General features: G+C 39.8%; 1 protein-coding gene across 4 annotated transcripts in view; it reads left to right on the forward strand.

Annotated features, from left to right (window-relative positions):
- Nucleotides 1-16,379, forward strand: part of TESK2 (testis associated actin remodelling kinase 2) — a 127,811-nt gene that overhangs the window by 33,658 nt on the left and 77,774 nt on the right. The window contains exon 1 of one of the 4 annotated variants that reach the window (XM_024746100.1): nt 15,310-15,467. The exons of the other annotated variants lie outside the window; for them this stretch is intronic. Within the exon in view, the coding sequence (XP_024601868.1) occupies nt 15,465-15,467 (3 nt within the window). The 5' untranslated portion in view covers nt 15,310-15,464. Of the gene's footprint in view, nt 1-15,309; nt 15,468-16,379 lie in introns of those variants that run through there. 4 annotated transcript variants of the gene reach the window in all.

The following is a 16,379-nucleotide window of genomic DNA, read 5'->3' on the forward strand; positions in this document are numbered from 1 at the left end:
GGCCTCCCACTATTGTGGCCTCTCGCATTGCAGAGCGCAGGCTCCGGACACGCAGGCTCAGTGGCCATGGCTCACGGGCCTAGCCGCTCCACTGCATGTGGGATCTTCCCGGACTGGGGTACAAACCTATGTCCCCTGCATCGGCAGGCGGACTCTCAACCACTGCGCCACCAGGGAAGCCCAACTTCCATTATATCTAATGTTTGTTGTTTGCATATGAGGACTATTAATTTTTACATATTAATTTTTGGTGCATCTAGTATGCTGAGTTTTTTAATGTTTGCAGTAGATTTTCAGTTGATTCACTTTGATTTTCCAGACATACAGTCATATCTGTGAATGATGATAAATTTATTTCCCATTTTTATATCTCACTTATCTTTTTCTCAATAAATTGCATTGATAAATACTTCCTAAAATATTAAATAATAGTGATATTTGACATCTTTGTGTTGTTCCTGACTTTAATGGGAATACTTGTAGTGTTTCCTAATTAAACATGATATGGTTTTGGGGCTGAAGTAGATATCTCTTTTTCTATTGGATCTTCAAAATCTTAACAAAAAATCTCCTGTTTCGTGAATAATTATTTTTATGCAGTATGGATGTGGAATTTTTACCGTATGTCTTTTCAAAGCCTGTAGTATGATTGTTAATTTTATGTGTCAACTTGACTGGGTCAGGGGGTGCCTAGATATATGGTCAAATTTTATTCTGGGTGTGTCTGTGAGAGAAAGTTTTGGATAAGATTATCATTTGATCAGTAGCCTGAGTAAAGCAGATTGCCCTCCCTAATGTGGGTTACCCTCATCCAATCATTTGAAGGCCCATGTAGAACAGAAAGGCTGACCTTCCTATCATTAGAGGGAACTCCTCCCTGACTACTTTAGCTGGGATATCTGTATTTTCCTGCCTTCCTTTGGATTGGAACTGAAATATTGGCTCTTCTTGGGCCTTGAGCCTGCCAGCTTTTGGACTGGAACCTATACCATCGGCTCTCCTGGTTCTCGGGCCTTCAGACTCAGACTGAAATTACCAGTGGCTTTCCTGGGTCTCCAGCTTACTGACTGGAGCTCTTGAGACTTCTCAGTCTATAACTGTGTGAGCCAATTCCTTATAATAAATCTCTTTGTCTCTGTATATATCTTTTTTGTTCTGTTTCTCTGAAGAACTCTGATACATATGGTGATACATGTATTTTTCTCTTTTGCTCTCTTAGTAAAGTGAATTATATTAGTAGGTTGCCTAATAGTGAGTTATCTTTGCATTCTTGGTGTATTATTCTTTAATGAGTTGCTAACTTCTTTTTTTTTTCTTTAATTATTTTATGTATTTATTTTTGTCTGCGTTGGGTCTTTGCTGCTGTGCGTGGGCCCTCTCAAGCTGCAGCGAGCGGGGCCACTCCTCGCCGCGGTGCACGGGCCTCTCACTGCAGTGGCCTCTGCCGTTGCGGAGAAGTGGCTCCAGGTGCGTGGGCTTCAGCAGTTGTGGCACGCGGGCTCTAGCGCAGTAGTTGTGGTGCACGGGCTTAGTTGCTCTGCAGCATGTGGGATCTTCCTGGACCAGGGATCGAACCTGTGTCCCCTGCATTGGTAGGTAGATTCTTACCCACTGCACCACCAGGGAAGCCCCAGTGTGTTTATTTTTAAGGTTCATGATGAATTTAGCTAGTTTGCTCTCTTAGGAAATAATTAAGACTGATGAACTAGGGCAGTGGTTCTCAACTGGGGTCAGTTTTGCCCTCCTAAGAGATATTTTGCAATGTCTGGAGATATTTTTGGTTGTCACAACTGGGCAGGGGGTGCTACTGGCATCTAGTGGGTAGAGGCCAGTGATGCTATTAACATTCTACAATGCACAGGATAGCCCTCCACAACAAAGAATTGTCTGGCCCAAAATGTTAATAGTGCTGAGGTTATAAATCCCTAGCCTAAAAGCACTAAAAAGATGAAAGTATAACATCTGTTACTGAATTTAGGAAAAATATACTTTTAGAAACAAAACAGTTTGGATTTACATTTAAAATCATTTGTGAGCTTCAAAGAGTTTCCTTTGATTGTTAATCTTTTTCACGTTTTTAAAAACTATAAAACGGATTAGGGTAGTTTCATTGTTTCTAGGAAAATGACTTAGAATATTTTGGATGTTAGTGAAACCTATTTAGGGAAGAACTGAGGTATGTGTAAGAAGAGGTGACATGAGTGTTTATAAAGTAAGGGAAAAGAATGTAAAACCAAATGGCACAATGGCCCTAATCTCTTACCTTCTGGTAAGTGGAAAATCTATTCAGCTTTACTGTAGCACTGGCTGACAACCTGTTCAGTGTTTTAAATTAAGAGTGCTTCTGGTAGGATACAGTAGAAGGCTCTTAATTTCTTTTTTAAAAAAATTAATTAATTTCTTTATTTTTTTGGCTGTGTTGGGTCTTTGCTTCTACGCGCGGGCTTTCTTTTTGGTTGCGGCGAGCGGGGGCTCCTCTTTGTTGCAGTGTGCGGGCTCTCATTTTGCTGGCTTCTCTTGTGGAGCACGGGCTCTAGGTGTGCGGGCTTCAGTAGTTGTGGCACACGGGCTTCAGTAGTTGTGGCTCGCGGGCTCTAGAGCACAGACTCAGTAGCTGTGGCGCATGGGCTTTGTTGCTCCGCGGCATGTTGGGATCTTCCCGGACCAGGGCTCGAACCCGTGTTCCCTGCATTGGCAGGCGGATTCTCAACCACTGTGCCACCAGGGAAGCCCTTAATTTCTTTTTATACTAATCCTTGTTTTGTTTGGGAATATAATTGGAAGGAGAATTTCTAGGAAGATGACTTTTCCAGTCTCTTGATATAACTAAAGTACCCCATGAGATACTAAAACACAGAATTATTTTAGTATGTATTGTGAAACCTATAAAACCTGGAATCCCATTCTAGAACAAAGTATCAATGTGATTTCTTTTCTTTTTAATAAGAGCTTTACTGAGAGATATTTCATATACCGTAAAATTCTCCTTTTTAAATTAAATACATAATTCAGTGGTTTTTAGTATATTTACAAGGTTGTACATCCCTCACCACTGTCTAATTTAAAAATGTTTTTATCATCCTAAACAGAAATCCTGTACTTATTAATAGTCACTGCCCATTCCTCCCTTCCCCAATCTCCAGGCAACCAGTAGTATTCTACTTCATGTCTCTATAGACTTTTCTTCTGGACATTTCATATAAATGGAATCATACAATATGTGACCCTTATGACTGACTTCTTTTACTTAGCATAATGTTTTTAACATTGATCCATGTTATAGCACATATCACTATTTCATTCCTTTTTATGACCCAGTAATATTACAATGTATAGGTAATACCACATTTTGTTTATATAGTCATTTGTTGATAGACATTTGGATTGTTCCCATCTTTTGGTTATTGTGAATAGTGCAGCTATGAATATTTGTGTACAAGTATTTGTTTGAGTACTTGTTTTCAATTATTTTGAGTATATACCTAGAAGTGGGATTACTGGGTCATATAGTAATTCCATTTTACTTTTTGAGGTACTACCAGACTATTCTCCACTGTGGCTGTTTCATTTTACATTCTACCAGCAATGTATAAGGGTTCCAGTTTCTGTAAAACTCACCAACATTTGTTATTCTATCTCTTTATTATTTAAAAAATTTTTTATTATTATAACTACCCTAGGGCATGTGAAGTAGTATCTCGTGAGTTTTTTTTTAGATAATAATTGATTTACAATATTATATTAGTTTCAGGTATACAACATAGTGATTCAAAAGTTTTATAGATTATACTCCATGTATAGTTATTATAAAAATTGACTGTATTCCCTGTGCTGTACAATATATCCTTGTAACTTATTTTTTTTTGTTTTTTTTTTGTTTTTTTTGTGGTATGCGGGCCTCTCACTGTTGTGGCCTCTCCCGTTGCGGAGCACAGGCTCCGGACGCGCAGGTTCAGCGGCCATGGCTCACAGGCCCAGCTGCTCCGCGGCATGTGGGATCCTCCTGGACCAGGGCACGAACCCGTGTCCCCTGCATCGGCAGGCGGACTCTCAACCACTGCGCCACCAGGGAAGCCCTTGTAACTTATTTTTATACATAGTAGGTTGTACCTCTTAATCTCCTACCCCTATATTGCCCCTTTCCCTTTCCCTTTCTCCATTGGTAACCACTAGTTTGTTCTCTATATCTGTGTTTGTTTCTTTTTTGTTATGTTCACTAGTTTTATTTTTTTTAGATTCCACATACAAGTGATAACACATAGTATTTGTCTTTTTCTGTCTGACTTATTTCACTAAGTGTGATATCCTCCAGGTTTATCCATGTTGTTGCAAATGGTAAATTTCATTGTTTTTTATGGCTGAGTAGTAACCCATTGTATATGTATGTATACCACATCTTCTTTATCCATTTTTCTGTTGATGGACACTTAAGTTGCTTCCGTGTCTTGGCTATTGTAAGTAATGCTGCTATGAACATGGGAGTGCATGTATTCTTTCGAACTAGTGTTATCCTTTTCTTTGGATATATACCCAGGAGTGGAATTGCTGGATCTCATAGTAGTTCTATTTTTAGTTTTTTGAGGAACCTCCGTGCTGTTTTCCACAGTGGCTGTACCAGTTTACATTCCCTCCAACAGTGTGCAAGTGTTCCCTTTTCTCCATTTCCTTGCCAACACTTGTTATTTGTGATCTTTTTGGTGACAGCCATTCTGACAAGTGTGAGGTGATATGTCTTTGTGGTTTTAATTTTCACTTCCCTTATGGTTAGTGATGTTAGTGATGAGCATCTTTTCATGTGCCTGTTAGCCACATTATGTCTTCTTTGGAAAAATGTCTATTCAGGTTTTCTTTCTATTTTTAAATCGGGTATTTGTTTTTTTGATGTTGAGTTGTATGAGCTGTTTACAAATGTTGTATATTAACCCCTTATCAGTCATGTCATTTGCAAATATTTTCTCATTCAGTAGATTTTTTTTTTTTTTGGTTGCATTGGAGGTCTTGGTTGCTGCGTGCAGCCTTTCTGTAGTTGCGGTGAGTGGGGGCTACTCTTCATTGTGTGCAGGCTTCTCATTGCAGTGGCTTCTCTTTGTTGTGGAGCACGGGCTCTAAGCGTGCGGGCTTCAGCAGTTGCGGCACGTGGGCTCAGTAGTTGTGGCTCGTGGACTCTAGAGCGCTGGCCCAGTAGTTGTGGCACATGGGCCCAGTTGCTCCACGGCATGTGGTATCTTCCCGGCGCAGGGCTCGAACCCGTGTCCCCTTTAATGGCAGGTGGATTCTTAATCACGGTGCCACCAGGGAAATCCCTTCCCTGTTTATCTATTTCATATATAGTAGTTTGTATCTGCTAATCCCAGACTCGTAATTTATCCCTCCCCCACTAAGTGAAGTGACTTACTTCACTTAGTATGATAATCTCTAGGTTCATCCATGTTGCTACAAATGGCATAATTTTATTCTTTTTTATGGCTGAATAGTATTCCATTGTGTTTGTTTGTGTGTGTGTGTGTGTGTGTGTGTGTGTGTGTACATATATATATCACATCTTCTTTATGCATTCATCTGTTGATGGACATTTAGGTTGCTTCTATGTCTTGGCTATTGTAAAATGGTGCTACTATGAACATTGGGGTGCATGTATCTTTTTTTTTTTTTTTTAACGATTTAGAAGTCCCTGCATGTATCTTTTTGAATTAGAGTTTTTTCCTTATATATACTCAGGAGTGGGACTGCAGGATCATATGGCAACTCTATTTTTGTTTTTTTAAGGAACCCCCATACTGTTTTCCTTAGTGGCTGTAACAATTTACATTCCCACCCACAATGTAGGAGGGTTCCCTTTTCTCCACGCTCTCTCCAGCATTTGTTATTTGTAGACTTTTGGATGATGGCCATTCTGACTGGTGTGAGTTGATATCTCATTGTAGTTTTGATTTGCATTGGGCTCCATAGTTGTGTCTCACGGGCTCTAAAGCGCAGGCTCAGTAGTTTTGGTGCATGGGCTCAGTTCCTCCATGGCATGTGAGATCTTCCCGGACCAGGGCTCGAACCCGTGTCCCCTGCATTGGCAGGCAGATTCTTAACCACTGTGCCACCAAGAAAGTCCCCTGCCTGCCTTTTTTAACATTTTCCTGTTCATAGATCTTCCTGGACTGGGGCACGAACCCGTGTCCCCTGCATCGGCAGGCGGACTCTGGGCCTCTCACCGCCGCGGCCTCTCCCATCGCGGAGCACAGGCTCTGGACACGCAGGCCCAGCGGCCATGGCTCACGGGCCCAGCCGCTCCACAGCACGCGGGATCCTCCCGGACTGGGGCACAAACCCGTGTCCCCCGCATTGGCAGGCGGACTTTCAACCACTGTGCCACCAGGGAAGCCCCCCTGCCCATTTTTAAGTTGGGTTGTTTTTGTTGAGTCGTAGGAGTTCTTTATGTAGTGTCCTTTAATGCAGAAAAGTTCTTAATTTTGTTGAGATTCAATTTTTAGTTTTCCTTTTGTTGCCTGTGCTTTTGATGTCATAGCCACGAGATTGTTGCCAAATTCAATGTCATGAAGATTTTCCCTAATGTTTTTCTCTAAGAATTCTGTAGTTTTAGCTCTTAAGTTTTGGTGCTTTTTTAAATGGAATTGTCTTCTTTTCTTTTCTTTCTCTCTTTCTTTCTTCCTTCCTCTCTCCCTCCCTCCCTCCCTCCCTTCCTTCCTTCCTGGGTCTTAAAAAAAGGAATATTTTATTAAAACAAAAGTGACTACAATGAAAGGGGTTTTAAAAAGAAAACTAAGAAAGTGGTGTTTTGCTTGGGAGGATTCTTATACTCATGCAATGAGGACTCTTTCTTTAACTTCAACGGTGGAAATGTTGGAAGGATGCAGTGGCTGAGATCAAACTAAGAATGCCAATGTCAGGCCAAAGCCAGCTGGTGTCTTCCAAAGTGACAGAAGGGGATACTATAGGGAAAAACACAGGAAGAGCTGCAATCTTTTTGTCTCCTCTAGAAGAGAACTTTATGTGCTGTAAGGAGAATGCTCTAGCTACCCTGCGTTCTAAGGATAGGACTTTGTTTCTAGCAGTTTTTAAAAAATATTTATTTATTTATTTGGCTGTGCCAGGTCTTAGCTGCGGCACGTGGGATCTTCATTGCCACATGTGGGATCTTTAGTTGTGGCATGTAGGCTCTTTTAGTTGCAGCATGCGGGCTCTTAGTTGCGGCATGTGGGATCTAGTTCCCTGTTCAGGGATCGAACCCAGGCCCCCGGCATTGGGAGTGTGGAGTCTTAACCACTGGACCACCAGGGAAGTCCCTCTAGCAGTTTTGTTGTCGGGGGAATTGTCTTCTTAATTTCATTTTCAGATTGCTTATTGCTAGTGTAGAATACAATTGATTTTTATGTATTTATCTTGTATCCTGTAACCTGGCTGAGCTCTTCTATTAGTTCTAATAGTTTTTGTAGTGTGGATTTTTTTTTAGAGTTTTCTATATACAAGATCATGTTGCCTGATCAATATGAATCTTGATTGCATAGGTGATCTCTTGAGAATCAATCCCCAAACATACATTCCTTTAGAAGATTAATTGAATTTCTTTGGAATCAGCTTTTCTTGTTAACTAATACAGTTAAAATGTGTCTTCTCATATAACAAGAGGTATGGCTCCTTGTTTTTAAGCCCACCATATCAAATACTTTGTCATTTTGGAACCAGATTATATTCTAAAGGCGTTATTGGTAATGATGTCAGTCTTGAGAGAGTGGTACTCATAGTACGGATTTGATCATCCCCCCCAAAGCCTTGTTTGTCTTACTACTCTTGGGGAGATTTTCTCCTCTCCCATATCTGGACCCTTGCAGTCTGAGTTAAATGCCCATATTCTGTGTCTTCACAGAAACCTATGTTACCTTATCATATTCTTTTGACATCATCTGTTTAAAGTGTCTTGTCATCCCACTTAGCTTTAAGCTCCATGAGAACAGGGACCATGTCCTATTTACCTTCATTTCTCCAGGATATAGCACTGTGCCTAGAATAGAGTAGGCATTCATTCATCCATCTATCCATCCATTCATTCCTTCAATGTACTGTGGTCTTTCTAAATACCAGGCACTGTGAAAAGTGCTGAGATACAGTGATGATTAAAACTTGTTAATCCTGACCTTGTGGAAATTATAATCTAATGGTAAGCAGTTACATTAAGTAATTACAAGGGTAATTGCCACATAAAGGGAAGCATAGTATATTATTTATTGTTGCATAACAAGTTTACCACCAATGCGGTGGTTTAAAAGAACACATATTATTATATCTGTTTCTGTAGTTCAAGAGTCCAGGTATGACTTAGCTGGGTGCCCTGCTTCAGAGTCTTACAAAGCTGCAATCAAGTTGTCAGCTGGGGTGGCCATTTTACATGAGACTCAAGTGGGGAACGATCTGCTGTTAAGCCTGCGTGGTTGTTGGCAGCATTCAGTTCCTGGCATGCTGCTGAATTGAGGGCTTCTGGTCCTTGCTATGTTTCCTTCTCCATATGGCAGCTTGATTCTTCAAAGCCAGCAAACAAGAGAGCCTCCGAGCAAGATGTGGGTTAGTCTTATGTAACATCATTATATTTAGGTTGCAGTTAATTCTTCTTTAATGTTTTAATTTACATTAAAGTCACTTTTCCCATATTGAATTCGTGTGGAGTAAATCAGTGATCCTGCCAAGGGTCAGGGGGACAGAATCACATAATGGCATGACACCAGGAGGCGGAGATTATAGAGTCCAATCTGTCACCACACACAGATTGCAGTGGGGCTACAAAAAAGCCATACGCTTAATTTGAAGAGGGATGATGGTTTTCTTGAAAAAGTGAAGTTTAAGTTGAGACCTGAAGGGTGAGTAGGAACTAGCTAAGTGAAGAAATAGGTTGGAGATGAGCATTTCTAGGAGAAGGAACAGTCTATTCATAGGCCAGTGAATGGAGTCTGAGGTGCATTTGAGGATTTGAGAGAAGTCTAGAATGGCTAGAGCAGAAGGTCAGTGGGACATTGGTAAGAGATGTAAGCAGAGGTTTATTGTCGAGGACCTCATCATCTACAGAGGTCCTAAAAGGTAATGATTTTGGACTTTATCTTAAGAAACTTGCTTTTATTCAAGGGTGTAATATGTTCTGATGTGCATTATAAAAAATTACTGGCTGCAAATATCAAATGAATTGGAGAGGGTAAGAATAGATTCAGTTTGGCAATGGTCCAGGTGAAAGATGTAATGTGTAACCTGTGGTGGAAGTGTTGTGTGGTAGCAGTGGGGGTGGAGAAGAATGAAATGATTTGAAATACTAGACATGCTTTTTAATTTACCAATTTAAGTATGCTTGTAAAAAAATGGAGAGATATTTAGAAGGTATTATCTGTAGCATTTGGTGAATGATTGGATGTGATGGTGAGAGGAAAGGGGAATCAAAGATGATTTCAAGGGACTTCCCTTGTGGCGCAGTGGTTAAGAATCCTCCTGCCAATGCAGGGGACTCGTGTTCGAACCCTGGTCTGGGAAGGTCCCACATGCCGCAGAGCAACTAAGCCTGTGCACCACAACTACTGAGCCCACATGCCACAACTACTGAAGCCTGCACACCTAGAGCCTGTGCTCCACAAGGGAAGCCACCTCAATGAGAAGCCTGCACACCGCAACGAAGGGTAGCCCCCGCTCTCTGCAACTAGAGAAAGCCTGTGCAAGCAACGAAGAACCAATGCAGCCAAAAATAAATTAAATAAATTAAAAAAAAAAGAGAGATGATTTCAAGTATGAGCCCTGAAGGAGGAGCACATTTGATGATTTTAAATTTGGATTGGTGTGAGGTGCTTATGAGACCTATATGTGGAAATGATCCATATGCAGTTTCTTTCTTTCTTTTTTTTTTTTTTTTTTTTTTGGTACGAGATCTTGGTTGCAGCATGCTGCGCCTTTCGTTGCACCATGAAGGCTTTTCTCTAGTTGTGGCGCATGGTCTCCAGAGCGTGCGGGCTCAGTAGTTGAGGCATGAGGGGTCTCTGGTTGTGGCACGTGGGCTCTAGCGTGTGTGGGCTTAGTTGCCCCATGGCATGTGGGATCTTAGTTCCCTGACCAGGGATCGAACCTGCATCCCCTGCATTGGAAGGCGGATTCTTAACCCCTGGACCACCAGGAAGTCCCAATAAGCAGTTTCTTATAAAGATCTAGGGCTCAGAGAATAGATCTTGTTTGGAAATGTAAATTTAAGAGCTATTTACATAGAGTGGCTGAAGCCAAGGATATGAATGAGATTATACAGAGGGCTTGGGACCAAGCATTGAGGAACTCCAACATTTAAGGGTTGTGTAGAGGAAGGAAGAGCTGGCAAAGGAGTCTAAATAGGACTACCAACAGAGGTAAGAGAAGCAGTGTGTGTATGTGTGTATCTGTGTGTTAGAATGAGTGGAAGAGTGAGACGTGATGAAGAAATTCACACCTAAGATGAACACAGAGTTTTTGTTCATTTCACTGTACCCTGTATAACAATGCCCAACTTGTAGTGTTGGAAGGATCAAATGAAATATGTAGATCACCTTGTACAATGCCTAGTCCATCAAGCTTTTAAAATTTTTGATATTGTTATTTTCTCTATTTCAGTTTTACACAACAGTTCAAATTTGATCTTAGGTCAGCCCACTATTTTTTAATTTTATTTTATTAAAAATTTTTTATTGAAGTATAGTTGATTTACAATGTTGTGTTGGTTTCAGGTATACAGCAAAGTGATTCAGTTATACATACATTCATATTTTTTTCAGATTCTTTACCACTATAGGTTATTACAAGATATTGAATGTAGTTCCCTGTGCTATATAGTAGGTCCTTGTTGTTTATCTATTTTATATATAGCAGTGTGTATCTGTAGTTTGTTAATCCAAAACTCCTAATTTATCCCTCCCCCACCCCCCTTTCCCTTTGGTAACCATATGATTGTTTTCTGTGTCTGTGAGTCTGTTACTGTTTTGTAAAATAATTTGATGTGTATCATTTTTTTTAAAGATTCCACAAATAAGTGTTATAGTATGATATTTGTTTTTCTCTGACTTGCTTCACTTAGTGTGATAAATCTCCAGGTCCATCCATGTGGCTGCAAATGGCATTATTTCATTCTTTTTTATCAGCCTACTACTTTTTAGTTGTGATTTCAGTTTTGAAGGTTATATGAAATCAGATGCCTTCTTTTCTTACCATTAGTATCATATTTTTCATAGCATGAATGAGTGTTCCCTTCTTTATGCCTCCTATATACCGTGTACAGACTTTATCAGAGCAATGATACATTTTTGTTTACTTGTTTGCCTTTCTCTGTTAGATCAAAACTCCCTGTGTTTTTCATGTCTGTATGTTTAGCGCAGACTGCCACATAGAGAGCACTCACTATTCATTGCATAAGAAAAAATGTATATGTATACATTATAAGAATACATTAAGAGGCAAAGTAGCTGAGAGACTAGAGCTAGGCTGCCTTGGTTTGAATCTTGACTCTACCACTTATAAACTTTCTGATCTTGGGCAAGTTACTTGACTTTTGTGCCTTGGTTTCCTCATTTGCAAAATGGAGATAATTATAGTGGTGTTGTTGAGAAGATATAATGAACTAGTATATATGAAGTACTTAGAATAATGTCTAGCACGTAATACACCCTATATAAGGGCTAGTTACTATTTCTATTATATATAGTTAAGATCTGTTGAGTTCTTTGTGATAAGTACTGTGTCAAGAACTCATACACGTTATCTTTTAAAATGACTACAATAATCCTATAAGTAGTTAGACTTCCATTATATAAATGAGGAAACTGAGGTTAAAAATATTTAGCATCTTGGGCTTCCCTGGTGGCTCAGTGGTTGAGAGTCCGCCTGCCGATGCAGGGGACACAGGTTCGTGCCCCGGTCCTGGAGGATCCCACATGCCACGGAGCGGCTGGGCCCAGGAGCCATGGCCGCTGAGCCTGCGCTTCCAGAGCCTGTGCTCCGCAACGGGAGAGGCCACAACAGTGAGAGGCCCGCGTACCGCAAAAAAAAAAAAAATTTAGCATCTTGCTAAATATATTACAACAAGTAAATGGAATAACTAGGATTTGAATTCCTATCTACCTAATTGATGAATGGACTATTGCATCTAATTTTGATTTGGTATACAAGAAATAGATTATTTATTAATTTGTATGTATTTATGATATTTCTGGACTATGATAGCATATATAATCAGAGTTTTTTTTATAGAGTTCAACCTGATTAAATTCATGTGGCAAGTACAATATATAACGAGGTATAAAAGATAAGACAGGGCTTCCTTGATGGTGCAGTGGTTAAGAATCTGCCTACCAATATAGGGGACACGGGTTTGAGCCCTGGTCTGGGAAGATCCCACATGCTGCAGAGCAGCTAAGCCCGTGAGACACAACTACTGAGCCTGAGTGCCACAACTACTGAAGCCCGCGCACCTAGAGCCTGTGCTCTGCAACAAGAGAAGCCACCCACTGAGAAGCCCATGCACCACAACAAAGAGTAGCCCCTGCTTGAGGCAACTAGAGAAAAGCCCGCGGGCAGCAACAAAGACCCAATGCAGCCAAAAATTAAAAAATAAATAAATTAAAAAAAAAAGATAAGACAAAGGCTTAGTTTCCCACTTTCCTTGGTATATTTTCTGAAATTGACAGCACTGTATCTAGAAATGCTAAGCCATAAGATTAGTAAACTTATAAACAAGAAGAGCCAGATATCTGCTGTCTGCTTAGTACTGAAAAACGGATTTTTTCACATTCATGGCTGTACATTTATTATTTAGTGCACATGGAGTTTGTCATGCAAACTTTAAATCTGTAGGGTGAACAGTTGTATATGGAAAGTAAAGGAAACATTTTAGTATGTGAATGTTATTTTGTTCTGGGATGTTTTATTTTTGTGCTTGGGAATGTAAAGGTTCTGTGTTCTCTGGTAGCCTTGTCTGCTTTGTCTGAAAAGTAAGATACTGGATCTCATTATTGCTAGTGTTGCTGCTGTGGTCTCAGTGCTCCAATTGACTGTAATTTTTTCTCCTCTCAAACTATAACTTGTGGAATTTGTATGAGAGTGAATCTTCTCTTTTAAATGTTGCAATCTGAATCTACAAGTACTTAAGGATTTTTCTCAGATTGTCTATATTTTATCCTTTTTTTTTGCCATGCCACATGGCTTGTGGGATCTCAGTTCCCCGACCAGGAATTGAACCCATGCCACAGCAGAGAAAGTCCGGAATCCTATCCACTAGGCTACCAGGGAACTCCCAGATTGTTTATATTTTATTTCACGGTTGTGTTTGTGCTTCTCTATACACCTTTCTGAGACCTCACTGTAAACAGTGTTTTCATCAGTACTGCGTGTGACTCTTCTAATAAGATGCAGTGCCTGTATGTTTTAATAATTACTGTATCAGAAAAGAGTTAAGCTCTATAGTCTTAGAGGTGTATAAGGCAGCTTTTGTAAGATGACTAAGAATTGGACAGTGAGGATGATGTGAGACAGTACATGTTCTACCTGAAGATGAAGGTTAGGATAAAGCCTATTAGGTATTTCTGATGTTACCAGTTTTCAGAGTTTTTCCTCTGACTGAGATGTCAGTTTATACCAAGGCCATTTGGGGAACAAAGTAGTGAGTTCTGGGAGTGATGTGAATCACCCTCAACTCCAAAACTTCCATGAGCAAGATTTGTGTGTGGGGTGTGTATGTGTGTGTGTGTGTGTGTGTGTGTGTGTGTGTGTGTGTCTGTGTGTCTGTGTGTCTGTGTGTGTGTCTGTTTATCTCTTCATATCAAATCAGCCGTTTCAGAATTAAACTACCCCATGTAGTTAGAGAATTAATGTAACCTTCAATATAAAGAATGGAATTAAAGGGTAATGAATGTAGAGAAAACCCTTAATTGTACCATATTACTCTGGCACGAATGCAGTGTTTTTTAGGAATTGAGCACATTTTTAATCATCAGAGAATGTTTACAATGTCAGAAACAGTTAAGGAAAAGAGTATGGACAGAGAAGGCTAGAGCAGCAAGGACTGAATCTTCACAGGTCCCTTTACTTGGGGAGGATGTGGAGAAAAAAGAGACAAGCAACAGTTAGAGACAGGTTCCTAAAGATCAGGGAAGCTACCAAATCTACCAAACATAAATTCCAAGGGGCTGACACCATATTACGGAGATTTACAAAAGAGAGAATAGAGAGGAAAGAACTTCCTTCCCATCTCCCACCACCTTTTAAAAAGGAGTTTAGCATTGAAAAGCCTGGGAGAAAGAGGATGATAGCAGTCCAAGGCTTCTTAGGGCTCTGCACCTTGGAAATGGTCTTTATTGCATATCCTTATTGTCTGTCAACACTGCTTCTTGCTAAATTTCCTGTTGTTTTCCATGTTGCATTTATCTGGTTTTGCAACCTCTTTGAGCTACAGGGGGTTTCAGAGATGGAGCTGTCATGGGGAGGTTCAGTTTTTTGGGGTGAAGTGATACGTTTTAAAGGAGATTATTTGTATCACATGTGTTCTTAAGGTTTACACACAGTAGTATATGATTGTAGCTTTTGGCCATATTCAGTACATTTACTAGTTCCTCCAGAGCTGATGTGGAAAGTTGGGCTGCTAATTAGTAAAGAATTTTGCAGGTGTGTCTGTGGGGTGAGCTCAGCACTAGGTGACATCAAGGGTTAATTTATCAGGTAGAAAATTTTACTTTGTGCATATTGCTATACAAAAGTATCTCCCAAGATCCTTTACCTTAATTGAAAATCCAGCTGGAAAAACAAAAACTGGAAGCACACAAGTTGTATGTACAGCTTGGATTCACTCAGTGCATAGATGTATTTCTGTAGATGATATGATATACGTGAAAGCATGTGAGAGATATTATAAAAAGCTGATGTTAGAGTATATTATTTTTGCAGTGAGGCAAGTGAGAGGATTGGTTGCTTCCCCTTTGAGACCTCATAGCACTCTGCTGATACTTCTGTTCTAGCATGTAATAAACACTGCAGTTATTTGCTATCTTAATCATTCATTCATTTACTCAGCAAGTATTTAGTTAATGCTCATTAGGTGTAGTTCATTGAGCTAGTGCTAGGGATAGAGAAATAAATAAAATCCTGCCCTAAAAGAGCTCTTTGCTTAGGGTGGAAGACAGGAAATGTATTTAAAATACAGTATTTGCTGAAACAGAGCCTTTATCAAGAGCCTCAGATTGCTTAATAGATAGTTGCTGAGTGTGTGAAAGTATGCATAGGGTGCTAAGGGACTTAATAAGGGGCACCAGTACAAACCTTGTTTGAAGCGGTCAGAGAATGCTTCCCAGAGTTCACCCTTGAGTTTTCTTGAAGGGGAAGAAAGCTTGTCAGATAGACAAGCAGGGAAAGGGCATTTCAAGCATGAAGAAAAGCATTCGCAGAGGCACAGAGGAATAAGAGCATGGAATATTTTCGGAATGGTGAGTGAAAAATTAGGTTTGGTTCAAGTCTGGTGGGTGCATGGAAAGAAATGGCAAGCCTGTGATGAGTCTAGAGAAGTAGGCAGAGACCTGAAAATGAAAAATTTCTGTAGATACGTTTATTTTATTAGTTTTTTTCTCTCCCAACTCAACTTTTGTTTTGTTGAACCTCTTTATTGTTTCTTCATTTTCTATTTCATTAATTTTTTGTTTTTATTATACTTTTTTCCCTAGAATCTTTAGTTGAACTCTAAATTATTTATTTTGAACCTTTTACAGATCAGTTAGGATTGTCTTAGGCAGTATGCTACAGAAACCTGAACACAGTGGCTTTTTCAAATAATATATTAACTTTTTTCAGGAAATCTTGAGAAATTCCTGTGCTTTACAACTGCTTGAGGAAGTTATCAACAATCCAGGCTTCCTCTAGCTCTGTCTTTAGTGTGCAGCTTTTGTCCTTTTGGTTACAAGTTAGCTGCTCTTGATGCAAGCACCACATCTTTGCTTCAGACTATAAAAAGGACAATTTCATCAGGAAAACATTAGCATTTCCAGAATCCCCCACCAAGCAATTCCCACTTACATCGCCTTACTAGGACTATGTCATCTGGCCACCCTAGCTGCAAGGAAGATAGCCAGATTGAATGTTTTAATTAAGCAGGATGCCACCTAATTGGAGTTACATCAGTTAAGAAAAGGGGAAAATAGATGTTGGGTAAACAATTAGTATTGCCCACTATGCTTATTTTTAATTATCTCTTTATTTTTGACTTTTAATTTTATTTCATAATGGTCTGAGAATGTGATTCAACCATCATGATGTAGTATCCATGCATTTTGGTAAATTGTTTCACATACACTTGAAAAAAATCAACAAAACTTACCTTTGTGGGACAAGATTAGATCAAGCAT

Source organism: Neophocaena asiaeorientalis, unplaced genomic scaffold (assembly GCF_003031525.2).
Source record: "Neophocaena asiaeorientalis asiaeorientalis breed wild unplaced genomic scaffold, Neophocaena_asiaeorientalis_V1.1 scaffold51, whole genome shotgun sequence".
Classification (NCBI taxonomy): domain Eukaryota; kingdom Metazoa; phylum Chordata; class Mammalia; order Artiodactyla; family Phocoenidae; genus Neophocaena; species Neophocaena asiaeorientalis.